The 20,979-nt window shown below is 44.4% G+C and overlaps 1 protein-coding gene across 2 annotated transcripts in view; it reads left to right on the top strand.

Annotated features, from left to right (window-relative positions):
* cadm2b (cell adhesion molecule 2b) overlaps nucleotides 1-20,979 on the top strand; it is an 813,462-nt gene that overhangs the window by 286,773 nt on the left and 505,710 nt on the right. For both annotated transcript variants that reach the window (XM_072585798.1, XM_072585799.1), the window contains exon 2: nucleotides 7,377-7,403. In XM_072585798.1, the coding sequence (XP_072441899.1) occupies nucleotides 7,377-7,403 (27 nt within the window). The remainder of the gene's footprint in view (nucleotides 1-7,376; nucleotides 7,404-20,979) is intronic.

A 20,979-nucleotide genomic window follows, 5' to 3' on the forward strand; every position in this document is an offset into this window, starting at 1 on the left:
TGACATCATTGGAAGGTAACAGCTGCCAGGATAACTCAATCTAATGATAACAAAGCAAATAAAACGATGAGTGTGCAATAGTGAGACTGGATTGCAGTTTAGATTTTCATAACAAGACTTTGTCTTTGTCACTGGAATTACATCGTTCCCAATTGCAATCTTCAGCAGTTTGTTCTGAGTTGTACCATTTCTGAGCTCTCTCACAACTACCTCATACTGAATCTTGCTCACCCATCCTGCTGGCTCACACTGACTTCAACTCAATTTAAACATTCTCATCCTTCTGCTGTTCTTCATAGAATTGCTACAGTGTAGAAGTAGGCCATTCAGCCCATAAGTCCATACTGATCCTCTAAACAGCATCTCACACATACCCACCACCACCCCCCCTTCCCCCCAACTCTATCCCTGCATTTCCCATGGTCAATCAAACTAACCCTGCACATCCTTGGACCCTATGGGCAATTTGGCATAGCCAATCCACCCTAATCTGCACATCTTTAGGCTGTGGGAGGAAACCCACTCAGACATGGGGAGAACATGCAAACTTCCCACTGAGAGTCATAGAAACATAGAAAAAATACAGCGCAGTACAGGCCCTTTGGCCCTCGATGTTGTGCCGATCCAAGCCCACCTAACCTACACTAGCCCACTATCCTCCATATTTTGGATTAGTGGTGCTGGAAGAGCACAGCAGTTCAGGCAGCATCCAAGTAGCTTCGAAATCAACGTTTCGGGCAAAAGCCCTTCATGAGGAATAAAGGCAGTGAGCCTGAAGCATGGAGAGATAAGCTAGAGGAGGGTGGGAGTGGGGAGAAAGTAGCATAGAGTATCAAGTCACCCCTAAACCTTCTTTTCTCCAATGAAAACACCCCTAAGTGCCTCAGCCTTTCCTCATAGGATCTTCCTCCCATACCAGGCAACATCCTGATAAACCTCTTCTGCACCCGTTCCAGTGCCTCCACATCCTTCCTATAGTATGGCGACCAAAACTGCACACAATACTCCAGATGCGGCCGCACCAGAGTCTTATACAACTGCAACATGACCTCAGGACTCCGGAACTCAATTCCTCTATCAATAGAAGCCAGTATGCCATATGCCTTCTTCACAGCACTATTTACCTGGGTGGCAACTTTCAAAGATCTGTGCACCTGGACACCAAGATCCCTCTGCTCTTCCACACTACCAAGTATCCGACCATTAGCTCAGTACCCCATCTTTTTGTTACTCATACCAAAGTGAATCACCTCACACTTACCCACATTGAATTCCATTTGCCACCTTTCTGCCCAGCTCTGCAGCTTATCTATATCCTGCTGTAACCTGACACATCCTTCCTCACTGTCAACAACTCCACCGACTTTCGTATCATCCGCAAACTCGCTCACCCAACCTTCTAGCCCCTCCTCCAGGTCATTTATAAAAATGACAAACAGCAATGGTCCCAAAACAAATCCTTGCTGAACACCGCTAGTAACTGCACTCCAAGATGAACCTTTACCATCAACTACTACCCTCTGTCTTCTTCCAGCCAGCCAATTCCTAATCCAAACCTCCAACTCACCCTCAATGCCATACCTCCGTATTTTTTGCAGTAGCCTACCACGGGGAACCTTATCAAACGACTTACTAAAATCCATATACACCACATCTACCGCTTTACCCTCATCCACCTCCTTAGTCGTCTTCTCAAAGAATTCAATAAGGTTTGTGAGGCACGACCTGCCCTTCACAAAACCATGCTGACTATCCTTGATCACATTATTCCTATCCAGATGTTCATAAATCCTATCCCTTACAATTCTCTCTAAGAGTTTGCCCACAACAGAAGTGAGACTCACCGGCCTATTGTTACAAGGGTTATCCCTACTCCCCTTCTTGAACAAGGGAACCACATTTGCTATCCTCCAGTCTTCTGGCACTATTCTTGTAAACAACGAGGACATAAAAATCAAGGCCAATGGCTCTGCAATCTCTCCCTTGCTTCCCAGAGAATCCTAGGATAAATGCCATCAGGCCCAGGGTCTTATCTATTTTCACCCTTTCCAGAATTTCCAACACCTCTTCCCTACATACCTCAAAGCCGTCCATTCTAATTAATTGTGACTCAATATTCATATCGGCAACAATGTCCTGTTCCTGAGTGAATACTGACGAAAAGTATTCATTCAGTGTCTCCCCAATCTCTTCAGCCTCCACACGCAACTTCCCACTACTATCCTTGACTGGACCTATTCCTGAAACCCCAGTCGTGGAGCTGTGAGGTAGCAGTGCTAACCACTGAGCCATCATGCATCATCACAACCCTCCAAAATATCCACACTCCTCCAATTATGGCTTCCCTTATGTTGTGGATTTTCATCACATTGATATGGGCAACCTCGCTGTCTAGTGTTCTGAGGAAGGGTCACTGAAGCTGAAATATTAACTCTGCTTTCAGTCCACAGATGCTGCCAGACCTGCTGAGCTTTTTCCAGCATTTTCTGTTTTTTGTTTCTGATTTCAAGCATCTGTAGTTCTTTGGTTTTCTTGCTGTCTGCTGTTTGTTCCCTAAGCTCAGTAATTCAGTCACAGGAATTGTCTGGCTTTATAATTCACTTTGACCAAACTTTGTTCCCCTGCCCTACATGATTTCCAATTTTCCAATGTGAAGAGTTTAATAATACTTCTGTGAAGCACTTTGGTATACTTTACAATGTTAACCATGTGAACTGAATTGTTGCTTGTCCTCACGGTACTGGACTGGCTCTGTCATTCATTCCCCCCTTTGTCCAGGTATCATTGTTAAGCCCTGTATTTACTGCCCACCTTGGGACTTGCTGGGCCATAAAGAGGTACATGATATCAGCAGGTTTTCTTCCCTAACAGCATTTGTCAACCAGATGGGATCAACAATAATTGAGTTGTCATAGTCACTATTGACTTGGCGACTTCTTTCCTTCTCCAGTCCCAGACTTTAATGAATTAAATTCAGCCCCCACCATCGACTCTGGTGGGATTTGAACACACAACCCTCAGCACATTACCCCAGCCTCTGGATTACTTACCCACTGACATAACCACTGTGCCATCATTGTTCGCTGAGTCAGGACAAAAAATTAAACTCACAGGGACATAGGGACAGGAGTAGGCCATTCCGACCCCTCAAGTCCCTTCTGCCATTCAATAAGATCATGGCTGATCTATGGATGGGCTTTTTATTTAAACCTGCCTTTGGCCCATATTCCTTAATACTTTTACTTGCCAAACATTCATCTTGCTCAGATTTACAATTAACAAATTAACCTGCAGTTTTACAGTAATTTTAGTGCCCTCAGGATACTCCAAAGTGTCCTCTATCAATAAAGTAATTGTTAAAGGTGTCGGCAGTTAAATATTCATATGAAGCACAGCAACCTCCCAGAGCAAGTTAATGTCCAGCTCAGCTGTCTTAGATGTTGATTAAGGAAAGAAAGTGTCTCTTCGGCTATTGTGGAGAAATCACTCTCATTCACCAAAGAGGGGGGAGAGTGACTAGGTCTGACATTTCATTTGAAAGATAAAAGGCAGTGAACTTGCTCAGAAATTCCCTGAGTGTGTCAGTATGTGCTCACCTTCTGGAATGGGCCCAGAGCTCACTTCTGTTTCCTATAGACAGCTAGCCTTGTGTAATGCATGGTCCCTTTAAGATTCTCACAGGACTGTGAATGAGTGCCTCTTAAAGGGACCATTGCTTGTGTGCAGCCTGTTTTTGGGGTGATCCCATTAGCTACATGGCTGCACCCTTATGCAGCTGAAGAAGGGAAATTGTGGTTGATTCAGAGCCAACGGATCTATCACTGAATACAACTGATCAGGGAGAGAATAGGAATTTTACGATTACAATGAAAGGTTTAACTGCCAAGCTTCCACTGTCCCAAATGACAATCAAACTGATCTCAGCGACAGGGTTACGTTGGAGTGGTTTCAGGTGATTTGTTCAAGTGTTCTCTTGAAGTTTTATCTGAGTTTTCACCGAGTTAAGGTAAAAGTTTGTTTATAACAAAACCCCTGAATTAAACGGTGGTACCATTTGTCCAAACCTTTTCTTCAGAAATGTACAAAATAGGAGCAGAGTAGGCCATTCAGCCCATCAAGTTTGCTCAGCCATAGAGTCATAGAGTCATACATTCAATATTATTATGGCAGATCCTCTAACTCAATGCCATCTTGCAACTTTCTCTTCATCTATCCCTTGATGCATTTCCAATCTAAAACATTATCTAACTCTTTCTTGGATACTTTCAGTGATTTGGCTTACCCAAGTGGTCACCCTTTGGAATTCTCTACCACCTTCGTTCCTCATCTCAGTCCTACATGGCCCATATCCTGAGATTGTGTTCCCTGATTCCCATCCAGGGGAAATAGTCTCCTCACGTTTAGTCCGCCCAGTCCTGTTAGAATATTACATGTTTCTAAACTGTGGTGAATATAGTGGATAGTGAGGACTGTAGACACTGGAAATCAGAATGAAAAGGTCTGGTGCTGGAAAAGCACAGCAGGTCAAGCAGCATCCGAGGAGCAGGAGAATCGATGTTTCGAGCATAAACCCTTCACTGGGAATGTTGGGAGATGGGTGGGGGGGGGGTGGGGGGGGGGGTGGGAGTTGGTGGCTGGGTGGAGGGTGGAGCCAATGGAGATGAGAAATAAATAACCTAGAGGGTAGCTAGAAAGGTCATAGGTGGATGCAGGTTGATTTCACCAGTTTCGCCATCTCTCCTCCCCTCACCTTATGCCAGATCCAACCCTCCAACTCAGCACTGTCCTCATGAACTGTCCTGCCTGTCCATCTTCCTTCCCAAATATCTGTTCCACGCTCCACTCCAACCTATCATCATTACCACTGCCCCATCTTCATCTATTTATTGCAATCCCAGCTACCTTTCCTCCAGCCCCATCCCCCTCCAGTTTATCTATCAGCCCCCTTGTCACCCACACCCCCTCAACTCCCCACATTCCTGATGAAGAACTTATGGTCAAAACGTTGACTCTCCTGCTCCTCGGATGCTGCCTGACTGGCTGTGCTTTTCCAGTGCCACACGTTTTGACGGTAGTGAATACAGGCCCAGTCAATCTGACCTTCCCTCATAGGATAGTCCTGCTGTCCCTGGTATCAGCCAGGTGAACATCCTCGGCTCTCCCTCTATGGCAAGTATAGCTCCTTTTTGTTCGATATTTGTCATGTATGATATTCCCCCCCCCCCTCTAGCCTGGGTTGAAAGTCCATCTATCCCAGGGGTGTGCCCTAACAGCCCCAAACAGGGTGATTAACAATATATCTCCTGTCTTAGATAAGGAGACCAAAACTGTACACAATACTCCACATCAACCCTCCGAAGAGTAACCCACCCAGTCCCATTTCCCTCTGACTAATGCACCTAATGCTGTGGGCGATTTAGCACGACTAATTCACCTGACCTGCACATCTTTGGATTGTGAGAGGAAACCCACGCAGACACAGGGAGAATGTGTAAACTCCACACAGATCCAAGGCTGGAATCAAACCTGGGACCCTGGTGCTGTGAGGCAGCAGTGCTAACCACTGAGCCACTGTGCCACCCAGTAACCTCAGTAAGATATCCCACTTCTAACTCAAATCCTCTACCATGAAGGTCAGTATCCTTCTCATCTTCTGAATTGTTGCTGCACCTGCCTGTCTACTTTCATTCACTGACTGACACTCAGATTCCTTTGTACATCCACATTTCCCATCATATCACCATTTCAATAAAACTCTGCCTTTCTGTTTTTCACATTGAAGTATATAAGTTCCCATTTAGGCACATTGTACTGCATCTGTTTACCCATTCACTCAACTTGTCGAAATCACCTTGGAGTCTCCTTGCATCCTCTTCACAACTTACAATCAGAGACAGTTTTGTGTCATCAGAAAACTTAAAAATGTTGCATTGGTTTACCTCGTCCAGGTTATTTATATAAATATTGTGAATAGCTGTGGCCCATGCACTGATCCTCGTAGCATCCCACTCGTTATTGTCTGCCACTTAGAAAAAGGCTCATTTATTCCCAACCTCTGCTTCCTGTTTGTCAACCAATTCTCAATCTGGATTTGTAACTCCATACACAGCACCTGAAATACAAATGGTATTCTTTACTTGATCAGTTTGGTCATTCTCTCAGCCATGACTCTGGAAGGTTGAAGGTTTGAATTGTATTTTGACTCCAGGCAGACCTGAGGGAGTACCATATGCTCAGAGGTGCTATTCCTTCAGGATCTTGTCCCAGTGAATCTGGTAGATGTGAAAGGACCCCTGTCTTTAACAAAGTAACAGCAACTAATCACTTATCTCCTTTGCTTGTACTTTTGATTCTCAACCTTCACCTACAAATGTTAATGATGACCAATTAAACTGTTTTTATGGCACTCCTTTCTTGGCTGTTTGAATGCAGAGGTTAACCCAGGATAAATGCATTATGCAAATAAAGTAATACTGCATCTTTCTAGCTTTCATTTTTAAAATTAATGTGTGTGAGCTCTTTCTATGAAACCTAATTTTATGGAAAATGACCTCATCAAATGTGGGCTGAGACAGTGATTGTTTCTGAAAAGCTGTTTTATAAAAGGTTCAGTGAGAATGAAGCACTTATTTGGAGTGTTCCTTGTATTCTGAGATGAAAGTGAGTCTTGAATCTTGAAACTATTTTCAGCCCTTCTCCATTTTCGCCACTTGCTGAACGAGAAAGGTGTGTGTGTGTGTGTGTGTGTGTTTGTGTGTGTGTGAGAGAGAGACTGTGAATGCATGGGTGTGTGTCGGGGTGTGTGTCAGTGTGAATAGATTTCAGTTGGTGTTTATGGGTGTGAGTGTGTGCATGTCAGTAGGATGTCAGAGGTTGTACTGGGGGGGGGGGAGGGAGGTGGTGTTGGGATTTCTGGCGTCACTCATATTCTCTAACACAGTGTGTTCATGTTTCAAGATCGTTGGAACACAAGGAGACCATTCAGTCATCAAGCATGTTCTTTGGTTCAATCAGATAATAACTGGCCTGTGCCTCAAACCCCTTTACCCACCTTCATTCCCCATCCCTGAATATCTTGACTCAACAAACATCTTTCAATCTTTGTCTCATACCACTAGTGATGGGGTCATTGAGTGATCTGAGCTACAATGTGTAATGTGTATTCTGTTCTACACAGTCACTTAATATAGTTGCTTGCTTCAAAACAGTGTCAAGGAAATTGTACCCATCCTTGAGTAAATCCACTGTAAAGCTGCTTGGCAGTCAGTACAATACAAAGGTACAGTTTCTTTGTGCTGTTACTAAACAAACATCAGTCTAATTCCTCATCTTTGTCTGTTTTCTTCACCCATTGCTCTCGCTCTTTATCCTCCCAGTGGTTGCAACGAAGACCAAAAGTAAAGGTCAGTGAACCTCTTGTACTTGTTATGGAATATTCTGGAAAACAGTGTGATTTGGTGATGTGTTTACTGTGTTCACAATGCAATGCTTAAATGGTGGTTTCACAGCAGTGCTACCTGCTTTGCTGTCAGTGCTGTTGGAACATTCTTAACTGTGTCTTCAACAATGTTAAAAAAGGGAACCCATTTCCCTTCTACAAAGACCCACCTCCATCTGCTGCACACTCTAACCTGAATTACATCACTCACCATCCTCTCTGTGACAATAATTCCCAGGTCTCCTGTCTCCAAGCTCTCACTATTGGTCACCATGTCAATCCATGCTGTGCCTTGTCCCGCACCAACGGGAAGAAGTGCAGTCTTCATGTTGTTTTCCTTATCCCTATTTGGGATGTGGGCATCATGGAGAAGGCCAAAATTTGTTGTCCATTTTTTATTTCCCTTGAAGGGCTTTCTAGATCATTTCAAGAGGCAGATTGACAGTAAAAAAGCAGATTTCCTTTCATACTGAACCAGACAGGCTGTTACAACAATTGTTGCACAGTCTTTAGCATTTAATTCCAGATCTTTATTGAGTTGAAATTTCATCATTTGCTATGGTGGGGTTTGTATCCATGTTTCCCACAACACTCATTTGGAACTTTCGAATACTAATTCAGTGACATTACCAATACGTCACTAACTCTCTTTGAGTGGCTCTTCACTGTCAATCAAACAGTGAATTATGATTAATAAAGAAAGGCTTCAAAGAAAATTAAAAAGGAACAATTTTGTTTACTGCTCCATTGGGTTTTTTCCTGGGTTGCTCCCAGCAGCATCCTGGAGATTAATCTTTAATTACTGAAGACTCCAGGGTGTCCTATCCTCATTATTTGGCTCATAATTATGACTCTCTCAGTTACACATCTTTCACTCGTTATAAACGTTGCCAATAACACAACAACAACTTACACTTCATATAATGCCTTTAATGTTGAAGAACATCCCAAGGTGGTTAACAGAGACATCATCAAATAAAAATCAATGTCAAACTGAAGGAGGGGATTTGAGGAAGAATAAATACAAACTGAGTGAAAGGTGGGGTTCGAGGATGGAAAAGAAAAAATGTAATTTGTGAAGGTGTTTCAAAGTCCAGAGCCTGACTGCCAATGGTGAGTGATGGATGGGAGCTGCACATGCAGTGGGTATATAAAAGAGCAGTTTCTAAAGGTTGTTGTTGTAGTATTGTACATAACTCAGTGACACTGTGGACCGTGGACTTCAGGGTAATGTCACCGAGGGGGTTGTAGGTATATGAGAAAATGGGAGGGGTCAAGGATCAATCCTAGGGAACACCAGAGGGAACAATGCAGGAAGGGAAGCTATTGTCAGTGGTGTTTGATCTTTGAGTGTTTTATTCCTGAATGAATGTGAGGAATGAGTTTCTTAAGGAAATAAATAGTTTTTGTGTCTGTGTGTACTATGAGGCAGTTAAAAACAGGCCATCAGTCCCAGATGCTCCATGCTCCCACCTCACTTCCACTAAACTGATCCGAATATCCTTTTGTTCCTTTCACCATCACCAGTTTATCTAGCTTCTTTTGAAATGTATTTATTAATCTCCACAATTCTGAGTGGTAGGAATTTCCACAATTACACAAAAAAAACTGTTTTTCTACTACATTCCAAAAAATCATAGAATCCCGACAGTGTAGAAGGAAGTCATCTGCTCCACACTGACCCCCCCAAAGAGTTTCCCTCCCAGACTCACCCCCTACCCTATCCCTGTAACCCTGCATTTACCACGGCTAACCCACCCAACCTGCACACAATAGGGCAATGTAGCATGGCCAATCCACCTAACCTGCACATTTTTGGACTGTGAGAGGAAACCTACACAGAGAAAGGGAGAATGCGCACAGGCAGTCGTCCAAGGCTGGGTCCCTGGTGCTGGGAGGCAGCAGTGCTAACCACTGAGCCACCATACCACCCATAAGTGTCATTGTTCATTTTCTACCGTGTGTTTTTTTCAGAGTTGCAACTTTGCTTCATTCATGTTTATCATCTTCATTGGTATCCGCGATCATCCAGAAGCACAGTCAAGTTGCACACACTCTGATACATACACATTGCTGGCTGCCTGCCTGATTGGCCTCAAGGTAGCCAATGGTCTGCCTGTCTCTCTAACGTCAAGTTTAATTAATAAGGGATAGCTAGTAAAATTCATAGCGCAGTGTTTAGAATTGTCAGCGGTTTTGAATCTCCAGCTTTGACGTCACCAACCTTCTTTGCTGCCAGCACAAGGCTCCATCGTGTGCTGCACAAAGCTCAGTGTTTCACTTCAAACTCAGCCCTTACAGTCAGGAGCTGTCATTCATTGGGATTGCAGGGGGTTTTTTATGCTCAAAATACCAGACTCTGATTCTGAGCCTTCGGAGCCCAATTACTGCTGAAGATGCAGCTAGTTTGAGATGGCTAGGTGGGGTCGGATGGCTCAGTTGCCTGGAAGATTGGTTTATGATGTCGAGTGACACTACCAGATTGGGTTCAATTCCTGCACCAGCTGAGTTTAACATGAAGGACCCTCCTTCTCCATCTCTCCCTTTGCCTGAGGCACAGTGGCACTCAAGTCAAATCCCCACAAGTTGTCTCTCTCTAATGACACCATTGCTCTGTGTTTTCCCCACTCCTTGTTCCCTGTTCATTTTGAAGTCATTGTCTTCATCCTCGGGCCCTTCCCCCAGTCTCATTCTTCTGGCCTGAGTGATCCCAGAATAGTATTCCACTTTCCAGAGACTCTGCCTCTCTCCAATCCAGCATGAGTAGCCAATCAGCTTCAGGGATCACCTAGGAACTAGAGATTCCACATTGAGCAAAACTGGGAGAATATTCGCTGCAGCATTTTGGAAAAACAACCAATTTATTAAAAAATATCTGGGAATGGAAGCGTGCTGTTTGACTGAGATTTGACAATTGGTGACATGAGTTTCTAATGGAAAATGGCCAGTTCCTGGTTCCTTATGAATCTGTAACAGAATAACTGTACTCATTGCAAGGTGAATCCCTGACCCCACAGCTCGATAAATTCCACCTTCGAGTGAGGTTTCCATAGAAACAAATCCCTCATTATTAAATTTGCCATTTGTGAGCAGCATTTTATCTTGTGCATCACATCTCCTCCCAGCCTATGGCTTATATCTCTCCTCTTTACACTGTATCCTCCCCCCAATACAATTTGTACAACCTTGTTCACTACTATTAGCATTATATACCAACTCTGTGCCCTGTAACCTTCCCCTGTTCCCTGTAACTGCCCATACCTTGTTCCTCCCTCATATGCTGTGTAATCCTCAGAGCTCTATATCTACCCCCATGCCATGAAACTAACCTCACATTCTGTATTACCACCAATGCTCTCCAACTCCGCGTATTCTTAATCCCTTCCATGCCCTTCCGTGCCTAGCTTCCATGCTCTGTGCCGTGTAACTCTCCTTATGCTCTGTATTTCCTTCCATGCTTTGTACCTTCTCCATGCCCTATAATCTCCCCTCTGTGGGCAGTATCTCCCTATGCTCTGGGTTTGCAGGGCTGGTGGGTTAATGATTGGCAGTTTATGCAATAACTAACTGAGTCGATCCCAGCTGCCAGTGACAGTGTGGATGACAAAACAGTGCTAACAGATTGGGTGGCAATGCCACAGATAGCCAAAGCCTGCAGCCTGCTCAGCAACTCATCCAAGACACGGACAACTTCAAATCCAGCCTCCCGGATCCAGTTCTGCGCTGAGGCCCTGCTTGAAGCAGTGAACAATTGCTGTCCTGGCTGGGGACGGGTGACCGGCTCTCTCCACTTAAATTTAGTCCAACAGTCGGCTAGTCAGCAAGATGCCATCAGCTAAAATAGATGTTCCAAGCCCAATGACAATGGGTAAATGATGACAGTGGCAGATGCTAAGTCACCAAGGCCATTAAGCAGCTTTTTATGACCAAGTCATCAGGAGCTGTTGGCATCCCATCTGAAAGATGCAAGCACAAAGGCACTCATATTGTCAAGAAATTGTGCCCCAAAACTATTTTTTACAAACAGAAAGGGAACAGGTCCACCTGCAATATCATTTCTTTCAAAAAAAGTCAAGTCATTGATTGTATTTAAGCCACAGATCAATAGGTTCTTGGTTGATAAGGGAATGAAGGTTTCCGAAAGCAGGCAGGAGTTTGGGATTGAGGAACATATCAGACATGATCAAATAGCAGAGCGGACTTCAGTGGGCTGAATGGGCTAATGCTGCTCCTGGACCTTTTAGTCTAACATCAAGGGATTTCATTTGTGACTCACTGCATTGACTCTGTGTACCTGGAATCTCTGTGTAGCTCCCATGCAGGTCAGGGACCTGGGGATATCATCTCTGCAGCATGTCCAATTGAACAAAAGTCCAGGGAACAGAATCAGGTCCTCTCTAGGGCACCCATTGACGTGAATGAGAACTTTGATCCTGTAAACGGATAAGAGCAGTTGATGGATTTGACCTGCCATGAACTGATTGATGGGATGTGTGTCAGTCACATGGTTCCTGATGGTGTGACAGTGATTATGATAATGATGATGATGATCAGTCTGATGGTAGATCATTGCTAGTCTTTCTTGTCACCATCAGCACCAAGCAGTCCTGTGGATTGGCTCCAGTGCTAACTGTCATAGCCTTCTTAGCCGTGCTCCAGCCCACACTCAAGGACCTTGACATAAAATCAGGAGGAACGTACAAAGACTCAAGGCCTGCATAACCTGAAAGAAAGGTTGGATAGACTGGGTTTGTTTTCTCTGGAATGCCGGAGGCTTGGGGCAACCTGATAGCATTTTATGAGATTGTGAATGGCATGGAGAGAGTAGAAAGTAAGAGGCTTTTTCCCAGGGTGGAGGGGTCAATTACTAGGGGACGCAGGTTCAAGGTGTGAGGGGGGAGTTCAAAAGAGACTTCAAGGCAAGTTTTTCACAAAAAAAGTGTGGCGAGTACCTGGAATATGCTGCCAGAGATGGTGATGGCGAGCACGAGGGAACATAGCTTTAAGTTGAGGAGTGATAGATATAGGACAGATATCAGAAGTAGTCTCTTTACTCAGAGAATAGTAGGGGCATGGAACACCCTGCCTGCAACAGTAGTAGACTCACCAACATTAAGGGCATTTAAATGGGCACTGGATAAACACATGAATGATAATGGAATAGTGTAGGATAGATGGGCTTCAGATTGGTTCCACAGGTCAGCGCAACATCGAGGGCCGAAGGGCCTGTACTGCATTGTAATATTCTATGTTCTAATTGATCTAGCATCCATCACCATTTGTGAGAGAGAGAGCTCTAAACTCGCCCACCTTTTGTGTGTGGAAGTGCTTCCTAATATCTCGCCTGAACGATTTAGCCCTCACTGTCAGACTATGCCCCTGCTTCTAGAATCCCCAACCAGTGGAAATAGTTTATCTTTTTCTACCCTGTCTTGAAGACTTTGTGACCACTCATGACCTTCTAAATTCTATGGAAACCAGCCTAATTTATATAACCTCTCCTCATGACCTACCCCTGAAGTGACCCACAGCAATGTGGTTGACTCTTAACTGCCCCCTGGGGTGGGTGAGGAATGTTGGCCTCACCAGCAATGCCCTCATCCCATGAGTGAATAACAAAAACTACATTGTATTCCCTCCAAGGGTAGTATATCCCTCCTAAGATGTGGTGCCCAGATGTACGCATTGTGCTCCAGATGGGATCTAGTCAGGGTTTTGTATAGTTGCAGCTCAACTTGGGCCTGACAATATGTCTGAAGAAAACAGAGATCTTGTGTTAACCCAACTCAAACCACGTACTGTAAGAGCCCACAGTGACCATCCAAACACTCACCTCCATTTAGTCCAGGCGCTTTGTTCTCTTGGGAGATACGGTCAAATAACACTGTGCTAATAGAGGGTACCCACCATTGCTCAGAAGCTCAGGAGTTTACCTTCATTCTCCCACTGTCCCTACCCTGTACACTGTCTCTGCCCTTGGTGCTGTATTGTTCTGCATGTTTCTTTGTTAAATTGATGTCCATCTGAACTTTGTCCATCCAAACCTTATTTGAACAATTTGAATCTCAACACAAATCTCTAACCTGTTCTATGTGAATGAACTCTCATTACTGAGTCATTAGAGCTAACACTTTTTGGAATGTGTAGTATTTCCCAATTCTTCCTGTTTGCTGCTTTCTGTCTCCAATGAGCTTTCGTACTGAAATTGTTTAATATGTTTTCACAGGGCACTTGTTCCTGATTGTTGTTTGTTTATTTTAATCTGCTGCTGGTTAAGGAAACCTTTGGGGATTTTTTTTGCTGAATTAAGAGCTGCTTCATGTGATTCCGTTTCTGAATCTGAACTCCTGTCTGCCTAAATTCATCAAAAAAGCTCAGCAAAAATGTATTTAAGCTCTTGTTCCATCCTTCAGAAATACAATGATACCCGTTGGGAATAAAAAAGCCCGAAAGCTAGTCTTATTAACCCCTCAGCATGAGAATAATGGAATGATTCATGTGTGTTCCTGGGAGGAGACTGCAGCTGTACCTGGCCAGGTTTTGATATGATTGAAAGTCAGATTAATGTTCTTTGTCGGGCAGCTTGCTTTATTCACACAAAATGACATATGCAGAGTGTCAGAAACCTGACAATTTATTGGAGAATGAAAGAATCAGTGCAGTCCGCACACAGTGTGCATTGAGATCCCTAAACTTTGTAACTACACTCCATCTCAGGTGGAGAGAGAGGGAGCTTCACTGTCTTTGGACTGTTCCCAGTACTGACCCCAGAATGCGAGTGTCGTGTGAGGACTATTATGTCCTTGTGGGAGCTTGTTGTGCACAAATCAACTTCCAGGTTGCCGACATTCCAGCAACTACACTGCTAAAATTCTTCATTGACTTTAAGTTGTTCACCAGTTGAGAATGACACGATACCAATGCGGGTTTTTCTTTTGATTCTGATACCAATAATGGCTAAGAGCAAGCTGCACTGTCTGGGGACTGTTCCTGACACAGTGCTTGGATTCAGAGTCAGGACTACTCCTTCAGTCTCTCAATCAGGTCCAGGTTCAATTTTCTTTTGATTTGTTTCCCATTGCACCTCCATTCCCTGCAGCCAAATTCCCTGAGTCTCTCAACTTTAGTTTGGTCTTGTCCAGCTGTCCAAGCCCATCTTTATCCACCTTGTATGAATGTGCCTTGCCATCTTTTAGAATTCACAGTTTCCTTTTATCCTTTACAGCAGTAAAGCAGGGTAGGCTACTCTCCTCATAGCGACAGTGCACGGCCAATGACTAATTTGTACTGTCTTGCAGTTCGAGATGCTTTGATTATTCCCTGAAGAATTCCACAGTTTCATTTTCTCCCAGAGGCACCTGCTGGCATCATTAAAAGTCTTGACAGTGGCATGAATCAACGACCAAAATACTACAAGTGACTGCAAATTTGTATGCAGGGTTTTACTGAGGACATCAAATAGAATTATTTTTAATGACAAGAATGCCTTAAATCTGTTCAGGACAATTAATTAAAACTGAAATTATTCTGCTGTCATTCTGAAATGTTCAGCAAAAACGGTCTTCTTTTACCTACCTTCAGGGCTCCCCCAAATGCTTCCCCTTCTTATTCAGTGCTTCAGATCATAGGAATAAGGAGCAGGAATCAGCTCAGACCCACAGAATCATCATGGCTGATGTGATTCCAACGATAACCGCACTTTCCTAAACCTACCCCCCCCCACCCTGCCCATTCCACCATAATCCTCAATTCCCCCATCAATCAGTCACCAATGTAGCTCAGCCTTGAACTTATTCAATGAGCTAACCCTCACTGCTTTCTGGAGAAGAGAATTCCAAGCACTGGGTATCATCTGAGAGAAGATAGTCCTGCTCAGTTTCAGTATAAATCCCTTATTTTTTAAATGTTTACCCTAGATTGAGATTCCTTTTTGATGGGAAACTTTGTCCCAGCATCCATCCTGTTAAACTCCACCCCATCTCTACTCTGTTTCAATAAAATCACTTCTCATTTTTCAAAACTCCAATGAGTATAGATCCAACCTACTCAGCCATTATAGAGTCATAGAGTCATAGAGATGTACAGCATGGAAACAGACCCTTCGGTCCAACCCATCCATGCTGACCAGATATCCCAACCCAATCTAGTCCCACCTAACAGCACCCGGCCCATATCCCTCCAAACCCTTCCTATTCATATATCCATCCAAATGCCTCTTAAATGTTGCAATTGTACCAGCCTCCACCACATCCTCTGGCAGCTCATTCCATACACATACCACCCTCTGCCTGAAAAAGTTGCCCCTTAGGTCTCTTTTATATCTTTCCCCTCTCACCCTAAACCTGTGCCCTCTAGTTCTGGACACCCCAACCCCAGGGAAAAGACTTTGCCTATTTATTCTATCCATGCCCCTCATAATTTTGTAAACCTCTATAAGGTCACCCCTCAGCCTCCGACGCTCCAGGGAAAACAGCCCCGGCCTGTTCAGCCTCTCCCTGTAGCTCAGATCCTCCAATCCTGGCAACATCCTTGTAAATCTTTTCTGAACCCTTTTAATTTTCGCAACATCTCTCCGATAGGAAGGAGACCAGAATTGCATGCAATATTCCAACAGTGGCCTAACCAATGTCCTGTACAGCCACAACATGACCTCCCAACTCCTGTACTCAATACTCTGACCAATAAAAGAAAGCATACCAAACACCTTCTTCACTATCTTATCTACCTGTAACTCCACTTTCAAGGAGCTATGAACCTGCACTCCAAGGTCTCTTTGTTCAGCAACACTCCCGAGGACCTTACCATTAAGTGTATAAGTCCTGCTAAGATTTGCTTTCCCAAAATGCAGCACCTCACATTTATCTGAATTAAACTCCAACTGCCACTTCTCAGCCCATTGGCCCATCTGGTCCAGATCCTGTTGTAATCTGAGGTAACCCTCTTCGTTGTCCACTACACCTCCAATTTTGGTGTCATCTGCAAACTTACTAACTGTACCTCTTATGCTCACATCCAAATCATTTATGTAAATGACAAAAAGTAGAGGACCCAGCACCGATCCTTGTGGCACTCCACTGGTCACAGGCCTCCAGTCTGAAAAACAACCCTCAACCACTACCCTCTGTCTTCTACCTTTGAACCAGTTCTGTATCCAAATGGCTAGTTCTCCCTGTATTCCATGTGGTCTAACCTTGCTAATCAGTCTCCCATGGGGAACCTTGTAGAACGCCTTAAGTTAGAGCAAAACCTTTTTATCTCAAGAATTAGCCTCTGAACTGATTCTGACATAAGTTTATACCTTGTTCCTGTAGTTAGATACACACTCCAGAGCTGGGAGTGTCTCACCGAGGGAGCGTAGCACTGAAGGAGTGCTGCACTGTTGAAGGCACAGTGCCTTCAGAGATGATATTACACTGAGCTTTACCTGCCCTCTTTAATGGAGGTTTAAAAAAAATCCCATGACACTAGTTTAAAGAAAAACAGTGAAGTTTGTCCTGGTTAATATTTCCATCTCAATCAACATCATTAACAATGGGTTGTCTGGCCATGACCATTATCACTCTTGGTGGGAGCTTGCTATGCACAAATTGAGTGTCAAGTTTCCTGAGAATTCTACAATGCCTGATGGAAAGCTACCATACAGATCAGATTGCTCACTGACTGTAGTGTAGCATCTCATTCTAACTGCCAGCTTCGATGTCAGAGCACAACTCAAAACATTCGATACCAGTTGAAGAGCTCAAATCCCACTGAGACTTGTTGGCTCTGCAGCTCAGGCATGAGATGAAGAATGACAGTGTCAATTCTTGATTTGTTTAGTAAACTACCGTTATATATTCTTTGCCTGAAGAAAAATTAACATTAAGTGCAGTGACTAATTCTGGAATTTGATGATGTGTGTTGCCTGGATAATTGCTTCAAATTTTAACACCTTGCCAGTAACACTAAATGAGCCATTAATTTTAATTTCAACGCACTGTTCGTACATTTTTCAAAAATAAAAGTAGCAAATCCTTGGTTCAACCCCATGAGTCCTTTTTGTCGCAGGAATAATTAAGCCTGACAAAACTAATCTTTAGAGCTACATCATCAGACTAGGCAAGCGAAAGCTAAAGGAACCAAAGTGGTGTAAATGAACTGGAGCTGGAGTGGGGAGCAAAGTGAGGTCCAGTAAACACAGGGGCAGTATCTGGAAGTCAGGAGTAAATTATACCATCGGGCTGAGAAATCCGAGAGGTAGAGAGAGTCCACAGTTTAGAGACCTTAGCAGGGAATAACTTGGGAAGAAAATGTTGCCTTTTGAAACCTCAGACAAGTTCAAAGAAAAGTTGACACAGTTGTCATACAGGAAACTTGGCACTCAATTTGTGCATAGCAAGCTCCTACCAAGAGTCATAATGGTCATAGCCAGACAACCCATTGTTAATTATGTTGATTGAGATGGAAATATTAACCAGGGAAAACTTCCCAGTTCATCCTAAAATTAGTGTCGTGGGATGTTTTACCTCCACCCAAGAGGGCAGGTACAGCTCAGTGAGGCTGATGGGAAATTGAAAGGATGTACAGGGAGGTGGTCACTCCTCAGATATGGGATAAGGACAGCTGGGGTTACAGTCAGGGGGAGGAAAGGGAACCGACAGACAGAGCTGGGATCCCCTGTGGTTGGTGGCGTCGGCCTACCAGGGGAAAGCCATAGTTGTCAGGTCTCTTGCACTGAGCCTGGCACTGACGCTCAGAAGGGAAGGGGGAGAATCGAAAGGTGCTAGTGGTAGGGGACTCAATAGTTAGAACATAAAAACATAGAACATAGAAACGTACAGCACAGAACAGGCCCTTCGGCCCACGATGTTGTACTGAGACATAATCCTAATGTTAAATATTGTAACCTAACCTACGCACCCCTCAACTCCCTGCTCTCCATGTGCATGTCCCGCAGTCACTTACTTGTCCCTAATGACTCTGCTTCCATCACCACCGCTGGCAACGCATTCCATACATTCACAACTCTTTGAACAGATTGACAGGAGACTTTGTGATCAGGAACAGATCTCCCGGAAGGTATGTTGCCTCATCAGTGCCAGAGTCCAGGATGTCGCCGATTGGGTTTACAGGATCCTGAAGGGAGAGGGTTAGCAGCCAGAAATCGTGGTACATATTGGCACCAATAACATAGCCAGGAAAGGGATTGAGGATCTGAAAAGTGACTACAGAGAGCTAGGATGGAAGCTGAGGAGCAGGACAAATAGAGTAGTGTTCTCAGGTTTGTTATCGGTGCCACAAGACAGTGAGGTCGGGAACAGTCAGCGAGTGCAGCTTAACACGTGGCTGCGAGGCTGGTGCAGGAGGGAGGGCTTCAGACACTTAGACCACCTTCCCCACCTTCTGGGGAAGGTGGGACCTATACATGAAAGACAGGTTGCACCTGAACGGCAGGGGCACAACTGTCCTGGGTGGGAGATTTGTTCGTGTGTTTCATGAGGGTTTAAACTAGTTTGGCAAGGGAGTGGGAACCAGAGCTACATATCCGAGAGGGAGGGTGGTTGTAGATGGGGCAGTGACAGGACGTAGTGAATCTATCAGGAAGGTTATTCATGTGATGGAACAAAGGGATTGATTAAAGTCTTTCTGCTTTAACACAAGGGGTGTCAGAAATAAGAGTGATGAACTTAGAGCGTGGATCAGTACTTGGGGCTACAATGTTGTGGCCATAACAGAGACATGGGTTTCACAAGGGCAGGAATGGTTGCTAGATGTTCCAGGGTTGAGAACATTTAAAAAGAACAGGGATGGGGGGAAGAGGAGGGGCTGTAGCATTGCTAATCAGAGAGTGTATCACAGCTACAGAAATGAAGGTTGTTGAGGAAGGTTTGTCTATTGAGTCAGTATAGGTGGAAGTTAGGAACAGCAAGGGAGCAGTCACCTCATTGGGGGTATTCTACATACCCCCTAATAGCACTAGAGGGATTGAAGAACTCATAGGAGGGCAGATTTTGGAAAAATGCGGATGTAGCAGGGTTGTTGTTATGGGTGACTTCAACCTTCCCCAATATTGACTGGAACCTCCTTAGTGCAGATGGTTTGGATGGAGCCGTTTTTGTCAGGTGTGTTCAGGAGGGTTTCCTTACTCAGTATGTAGACAGACCAGCGAGGGGAGAGGCCATTTTGGATTTGGTGCTCGGCAATGAGCCAGGACAGGTGTCAGATCTTGTGGTGGGAGAACACTTTGGTGTCAGTGACCACAACTGCCTCACATTTACCGTAGCCTTAGAGAGGGAAAAGAGCAGTTACCAAGGGAAGATATTTAAGTGGGGAAAAGGAAATTATGACACTATCAGACAGTAATTGGGAAGTACAGATTGGGAGCAATTGTTCCACAGAAAGGGCATAACAGATATGTGGAGGCAGTTTAAGGAGCAGTTATTGTGGGTGATGCACAAATTTACTTCTCTGAGACAGGTAAGAAGGGATAAGATTAAGGAGCCTTGGATGACGAGAACAGAGGAACTTCTCGTCAAAAGAAAAATGGCAGCATACGTAAGGTGGAGGAAGCAAGGATCTAACACAGTTTTAGAGGATTACAGGCTTGCTAGAAAGGAGCTCAGAAATGGACTGAGGAGAGCCAGGAGGGGGCATGAGAAAGGCTTGGCAAGAAGAATCAGGGAGAACCCAAAGGCATTTTACTCATATGTGAGGAATAGGAAAATGATCAGGGAGAAGGTAGGGCCGATCAGGGATAGCGGAGGGAACTTGTGTATGGAGTCCGAGCAGATAGGGGAAGCTCTCAATGAGTTTTTTGCTTCAGTTTTCATGAAAAAAAAGGGACCTTGTTGTGAGTGAGAACTTTGAGGAGCTGGGATACAGGCTTGACCTGATCGAGATTGATGAAGCTAATGTGCTGGAAATTTTGGAAAACATTAAGATTGATAAGTCCCCAGGGCCAGACCAGATTTATCCTCGGCTGCTCCGGGAAGTGAGAAAGGAGGTTGCTAAGCCAGTGGTGAAGATCTTTGCCTCCTCACTCTCCACGGGAGTCGTACCGGAGGATTGGAGGGAGAGGAATGTTGTTCCTCTTTTCAAGAAAGGTAACAGGGAAATCCCTGGCAATTACAGACCAGTCAGTCTTACATCTGTGGTCAGCAAAGCTTTGGGAAGAATTCTGAGGGATAGGATTTATGAATATTTGGAAAAGCATAGCATGATCAAAAGCAGTCAGCATGACTTTGTGAGGGGCAAGTCATGCCTCATAAATCCTATTGAGTTCCTTGAGGAGGTGATGAGACAGGGCGACGAAGGTCGAGCAGTGGATGTGGTGTATATGGACTTCAGCAAGGCATTTGATAGGGTTCTCCATGGTAGGCTCATTCATAAAGTCAGGATGTATGGGATACAGGGAGATTTGGCTATCTGGATTCAGAATTGGCTGGCTGACAGAAGGCAGAGAGTGGTTGTAGATGGAAAGTATTCTGCCTGGAGGTCAGTGTTGAGTGGGGTCCTGCAGGGCTCTGTTCTTGGGCCTCTGCTCTTTGTAGTTTTTATAAATG

Source organism: Chiloscyllium punctatum, chromosome 15 (genome assembly GCF_047496795.1).
Source record: "Chiloscyllium punctatum isolate Juve2018m chromosome 15, sChiPun1.3, whole genome shotgun sequence".
In the NCBI taxonomy this organism is placed as follows: domain Eukaryota; kingdom Metazoa; phylum Chordata; class Chondrichthyes; order Orectolobiformes; family Hemiscylliidae; genus Chiloscyllium; species Chiloscyllium punctatum.